The sequence below is a fragment of the Carassius auratus genome, chromosome 49 (assembly GCF_003368295.1).
Source record: "Carassius auratus strain Wakin chromosome 49, ASM336829v1, whole genome shotgun sequence".
Lineage (NCBI taxonomy): Eukaryota > Metazoa > Chordata > Actinopteri > Cypriniformes > Cyprinidae > Carassius > Carassius auratus.
The window spans coordinates 5,510,283-5,517,492 of record NC_039291.1 but is presented as its reverse complement, the minus strand read 5'-3'; the positions used below and the strand labels follow the sequence as shown (position 1 = coordinate 5,517,492).

Here is a 7,210-nt window from a genome sequence, read left to right as displayed (position 1 = left end):
TAGTGTTATAAATATATCATAAAAAAGGTTAAGTCCGTGATCATAGGGCTTTAATTTCTACGTTATTCAAATGGTGAATAAATTATATAAAATATTTACTTATATGGCTAATCTGAATGCCTCCGATCGGCCATTGCATTAATTGGCTCAAAAGAATCATGTGAGATTGGTTATAATGCGCAATGCCATACAAACGCGCGAAAGAAACAGGCCACATTTAATTAATGCCTCAATTGACACTTTTCAGTTCATTTTTATTTTGTTCGCAACAGCCGTAATCGCAATAGATTTTAATTATACAGGGACATAACGGAAATGTTCTTGTTTTGTGTTACAGCACCCCCTAGTGCCCGGTGCATGTGTGTGGGGGTGCCTGAACAGAGGGGGGCTGGGAAGCATCACACCAATTTTGAGATCTCTACAAACTTTGAAAATACTTTTAAATGACTGTTCAGACCCTTTTAGAGCAAAATAAGAATCCTGTAACTGGCAAAACAGTACAAATGCAAAAAAAAATAATAATAATAATTATTATTGAGCCCCATTATGTATGAATTAAATTGGTTAAAATTTGAGTTTTCTTTTTTTTTGGGGGGGGGGGGGGTCTTTTCTTCTCCTTTTCTTTTGTGTGTGAATTAAATGTACGAAAAATTGTCAAAAAACTTTAAGGGCCACTGTATGTTTGTATGTATACATGAGAAAATCAAAGAAGACTTGCAGCCTGCAAAGCAGTACTCGTGTTTATTTGAAGTGCTACTACTGTAGAATAAATCTGCAGTCTGTTTGCATGGTGAGCTCACCGCCTCCGCACAGATGTTCACTGAACGGCATACTGAGGAAATGCTGTGACCACTTCTCTAGTTGAATCCTCTCTCTCTTTATCTTTGTCTAGCTCTTTTTTCATCTTCTTTCAATCCTGCCTCACTCCACTGGCTTGCACAATATTTTGCCGGTAGACAAAACAGAATTGGATTGGTTTATTATCTTATTTGCTCTGAATGATCTCTCTCAGCCTTTCTTGGTCTCAGAGATTGTGAGGGTCAAAGTTCACATATCGTTCTGCTTTAGTCAGACATTCACACATTAAGCTAATGTTGTAACAAATTAACTGAGATAATTACAATCCCACCTTGTTTTTTGTTTTTTTAAGTATTTGCAGAATTTATGTAGAAATAAATGTTTTAGCCTGCTGTTTTTTTTACCTTGTATCAGACGACAGCCAAATAAAATGTAAATACTTTGTTACATAAACGTTATAATTATTTTATTCTAAAAATACCAAGTTTAGTACAGTTTTTAAATCTCAGCTCATGTTTTAACAAGTCTCCATGATGCCAACAAAATCTTCTGTTGAATAAGACAGTTTACTTTATTCAGAAGACATTGTTTTCAGAACAACAGTGCCATCTTGTGTTATATTTGTGGTAGTGATTGACCTAATAGGTAGTAAGGAATTATGATACTGTTCAAAAGTATACATACAAGTAAACACACACACACACACACACACACTCACACACACACACACATATATATATATATATATATATATATATATATATATATATATATATATATATATATATATATATATACAATTTATATATATATTATGACCCAAACATATTAAAAATAAAAACAAACAAACAAACACAAACTTAAAGTTCAATAAAACATTTAATGTTCAACATTCATACCTGTAAAATCAGATATGACACCTTCCTTAGCAGCTTTCAGACGTTCATATTTCAGACAGATCCTTCATACTTTATCAATTACTACATAAATATGTATATAAATATGCACTTTTTACAGCAAGTCAATTATATTTGCAAAAAATGCTTGGAACGTGTTGTTCTGGGCTCCTGGTTTTGCCCATCTGCTTGATCCTCTGTGCAAGGTTGACGGGGGTGCAGGAGGCTGTAATAGAGTGCCAGAAAACCCAGTCCCATTGAATGAGACACGAATATAAAAAATATGATGGGTAGGAAGAAATCATTCCCTCCATATTCCGGTTTGAACAGATACAACAAAACCGGTGCAGCAAGGTTTTGACCCACATTGAAAATGTAATACACAGACATGTGAACTTTGGTGTTCTCTCCTTTAACGTTAAAGAAGGTAAAAAGGAGAATAACTCCAACAATGGCTCGATAAAGATGTTCAAGGACTCGTGAAGTGCAGAAGTCGGTCTCCTCCACGAAAGCCCAGACGGTTCCCACCAGCCATATGAAGGCCACTGCTACAGTGTTGAAGCTGGAGAGCATGATGAAGAGTGTGAGGCTGAGGATTCGAGGGGTTATGGTAAATATTTTGTAGGACAAGTATACGACTGTCGGGATTCCAGAAGGCATCTCTTTAAGATTAGGCAGAGAGCGCCGAAAACAGCGACGATAATCCACCGTGGCCCAGGCTATGGTGAGAAAAGACAGGGCCATGCTAATGTCTATATAAAAAAGAGAGAGAGAGAGAGAGAGATACTTTTGTTAAATAACTAATCAAATTTAATTTTGGTCAACATATTTTATATATATATGATATATATATATATGTATGTATGTATATATACATATAAGGCATAAAGTGGCCCCAAAAAATTCATAAGGCTCAGTTTAAAATGTCAGGGCATTTTTACAAGCACACTTTCAAGCAAAACATTTTAATAAAGCTTTTAAGCTTTTTTATTTAAAATGTACATGCAATATCTGCTATTTTGTATTTTGTATTTGCTCCGTTCGTCTTTTCAACACAATTGAAGAGATTTTGGATGAAAACCGGGAGGCTTGTGAGTGTCCCATTGACTGATTATTTTTTCTTTCCTCACTTACAAAAAGTATTCTTGTCGCTTCATAACATTACCGTTGATCCACTGATGGCAGATGGACTATCCTGTCGATGTCTTTCATACTTTTCTGGATTTTGACAGTGTGACTTACTTGGCAGTCAACGGGACAGTCACAAGCCTCCCGGTTTTCATCCAGAATATCTTAAATTGTTTTTTCCGAATATGAACAACACTTTTACGGGTTAGGAACGACATGGGGGTAAGTGATTAATGACAACATTGTCATTTTGGGATGGAGTAACCATTATTAAAACCTATTAAAACTATTGTTTTGTTTTTCAAAGAAGTCTCTTATGTTCACCAGAGCTGTATTTATTTGATAATACAATAAAAACAGCAATATTGTAAAATACTGTTACAATTTAAGGTCCCACTTTATATTAGGTGGTCTTAACTACTATGTAATTACATAAAATAATAAGTACAATGTACTTATTGTGTTCATATTGTATTGTAAAACACTTTTGCTGCTATTGAGGTGGGATAGGGGTAAGGTTAGGGAGATGGTTGGAGGTATGGGTAAGTTTAAGGGTGGGTTAAGGTGTAAAGTATGGGCAACAGTGTAAATATAAATATTATTACAGAAATTAAATACAGATGTAATTACAAGTAGTTTTTTTTAAATATAAGTACAATGTAAAAACATGTATGTACACAATAAGTACATTGTACTAAATTATTAGTTAAAATGTAAGTACATAGTAGTTAAGGCCACTTAATATAAAGTGGGTCCCAATTTAATATAAGTGTTTTTCTTAAATATATTATATTATAAAACGTTACTTATTCCTGTGATGGCAAAGCTGAATTTCCAATAGCCATTACTGTCACATGAGCCTTCAGAAGTCGTTCTTAACACTTCTTGGGATTATCAATTTTGTAAACGGCTGCTTAAAGCTGCAGTAGGTAACTTTTGTAAAAATATATTTTTTACATATTTGTTAAACCTGTCATTATGTCCTGACAGTAGAATATGAGACAGATAATCTGTGAAAAAAATCAAGCTGTTTCTGTTTTTGTTCTGTTTATTAACCGCTAGAGCGTCAAAAGTTACCAACTGCAGCTTTAATATTTTTGTGGAAGGCATGATTCATATTTTCAGGATTCTCTGATGAATAGAAAGTTGAAAAGAACAGCCATTTATGTTATAAAAAGTGTTGCTCGTTTTGACATTTTAAATGCTAAATGAAAAAAAAAGGATCCTACTAACCATATAATGGTAGTGTATTTATCATATTTCTTTTTCTTATGATGAATCATGACCTGATTTACGTGCAGATCTAATCTGGAGGACTCACATTGCAGTTTAGAGTGATGGTTGTGCTCCAGTATGATATACACCTGCAGAACGAGTTGAGGAACGCTCTCCAGGAACATCTCAAACATGCGGAGCATGCTGAGATCTGTAGCAAGGCCGAAAAGATGGAACTGCTCCTCATCTGTAGTATTGTCCGAACGCAGGGCTTTAAAACTCCTCTTCAGGAGATGGCCATACCTTAGAATAACAGACAGGTCAAAGATAAACTTAAGTTGTAAATGTATGCATCAGTGTGATTAATATATATATATATATATATATATATATATATATATATATATATATATATATATATATATATATATATATACAGTACAGACCATCATGGAAACATTACTATTTTTAATGTTTTTGAAAGAAGTTTCTTCTGCTCATCAAGACTGCATTTATTTGATCAACAATGTTTACAAAATTATTACCACTTAAAATAATAGTTTTCTATTTGAATATACTTAAAAAAAAAGAAAATAAATAAAATATTCCTGTGATGCAAAGCTGATTTTTCAGTTTCATTACTCCAGCCTTCAGTGTCACATGTAACATCCAGTCGATCACATGATCATGTAGAAATCATTCTAATATTCTGATTTATTATGAGTGTTGGAAACAGTTCTGCTGTCTAATATATTTGATGAATTAAATGTTAAAAAGAACTGCATTTATTCAAAATAAAAAAAATGTCTAATAAAATATATTCTAATAATATATTTTCTTTACTATCACTTTTTATCAATTTAACACATCCTTGCTGAATAAAAGTATTGATTTTATTTTAAAAAAGAAAGAAAAAAATGACTGACCCCAAATTACTGACCAGTAGTGTATACTGTTATTACAAAGTAAATAAATATGTTTAAAAACATAGCTTTTTTTATTATTATTCATCAAAGTATCATAAAAAAGTATCACATGTTCTGAAAAAATATTAAGCATCAGAACTGTTTCCAACTTTGATAATGAATCATCATATTAGAATGATTTCTAAAGGATCATGTGATAATGATCCTAAAAATTCAGCTTTGCATCACAGAAAATTTAAAGTATAATAAAACAATTATTTTAAATTGTAATAATATTTCACAATATTAAATTTGTTTCTGTATTTAGAAGAAACTTCTTTCAGAAACATTAAAAATAGTAATGTTTTAGTAACTTTTGGTCTGTACTGTATATGTGTATGTGTGTGTGTGTGTGTGTGTGTGTGTGTGTGTGACACAATAGCAGACAGAAAGAAAAAAAATGCATCCTTTTTTTCATGCAGTAAAAGTCAACTGTTTTGGGCCCCATTAACTTTCATTGTACCGATAAAAAATATATTTTGTGTTCCACAGAATAATGAAAGTCATACAGGTTTGGAAAGCCATAAGGGACATTATTTTTTTATTTTGGATGGACTATCATTTTAATATGAAATATTAGATCCAGACAGTTTGAATTGATTTAAAAAATAAATAAGCGTGAAGTTACCTTGTAAAAATGCCTATCTGCAGTACATGTATTCCGATCAGATGGCAAGTGGACAGACCCTTGTTATCTTCACCATAATTTTCCTTGTCATCTTTGAACCATGAATAGCTGAATATTTGTATGCATAAAGATCCGGCCAGAACAAACACAAGAGTCAGTGCAGCCCAGGTCACATGTCCATCTTTGAAATACTGCACAGATAACAATACGTCTGATCCAATGTCTGCTAAATAAAAAAGTAGTCCAAAAACAGTGCACAGCCACCGAAACCAGCTAAATCTCTTTCTGGTAGTTGTCATAATTGTGGTTTCTGGCATGTCTTTGGGAATGCTGAGTATGCAGAAGTTGTTGGTTCCTTTAGGCGAGAACAGCTGGTTGACTCAGTCTCCTCATGTTTTCATCCAAAACTGTTCATCTGTATTGAATGACAGAACAGACAGACATCAATATGATTTACAGCATGCATTAGTGAATGAATGAAGTGTAATATAATTTGTAATATTTTGAATTCTTATTGAAACTATAACTATATATAACCCTTCTTTTATCTGAATGTGTTTCTACAATCTATTTATGTTCTGGACTTTGCCCTGTACAAGTCACTGCACAATGAATGATGAATGATTTAGTAAGTCAGACATGTAGAAAATATGCACACATTTTCAAAAGCAATTACCTATTTAATAACTATCCCCACATTTTGACTTGCACTCCCCTACGGCAATATATATATATATTTATATATATATATATATATATATATATATATATATATATATATATATATATATATATATATATATATGCTGAAAAGATGTTTGGCATAAATATATTTTCTACCAATATATATATATTTTTTGGACATTTTTGTATATTTTAAAAAAATACATTAAAAAGTATAAATACATTTTTAAAATCTAAAAAAAACATATTTTGAGCTCCATATATTTCAGTCCAAAATAAAAAATAAAAACATTTACATATGTCACATGAACATTTTTTGTTACTTTATTTGTTGTCCATAGGCTATTCCATCAATTAAAAGTTTTTTTTATTTTTTATTTTTTTTGTATAGAGGGCAGGAAATGTCCTTTTTATGTTCTTAAACTATTTTCCAATTGACTGACTGACTGACTTATTTATTTATCATGCCTATGCAAAGCACTTTGAATTATCAGTATGTATGATATGTGCTAGAAAAAATAAGCTTGTCTTGCCTGTCACCAGGTCTATGCACAATTTAGTATAGCAACATGTTGTTATGTACTATTGTAAACAAAACAGTCAAGTAAATATCGTTTTTATTTTGATATCAGGACAAAATACACGTAGGCTTCGCTATACAGTGGTTAGCAATGGGTAGATCATATTGTTTTCAGATAAGCATAAACTGTCCCTTCTTAATGTTCCCAGCTGTAATATTAATTTACATTCACTATCACTAACTGCCTGGAAATGTTAAAATTGTGAGAAATGAGATTCAGAACTTACCAGGGTTTCCATTCTTGTTCTTGCTCTGATCAGCAGTGACGACGAGTCACGTCTCTAGAACATATGATTTCTCATAATGACAGAGCCAA

At 32.1% G+C, this 7,210-nt stretch overlaps 1 protein-coding gene across 1 annotated transcript; it reads right to left on the bottom strand.

Moving 5' to 3' along the window:
• Positions 1-1,700: 1,700 nt before the first annotated feature.
• Positions 1,701-7,210, bottom strand: LOC113065931 (XK-related protein 9-like). Its single transcript, XM_026237467.1, has 4 exons — positions 7,122-7,210; positions 5,631-6,045; positions 4,144-4,340; positions 1,701-2,446 (listed from the first exon to the last, which is right to left on the bottom strand). Exons 2-4 carry the CDS (start codon positions 5,945-5,947, stop codon positions 1,824-1,826), a joined length of 1,137 nt encoding a protein of 378 aa, XP_026093252.1. The 5' UTR covers positions 5,948-6,045; positions 7,122-7,210; the 3' UTR covers positions 1,701-1,823.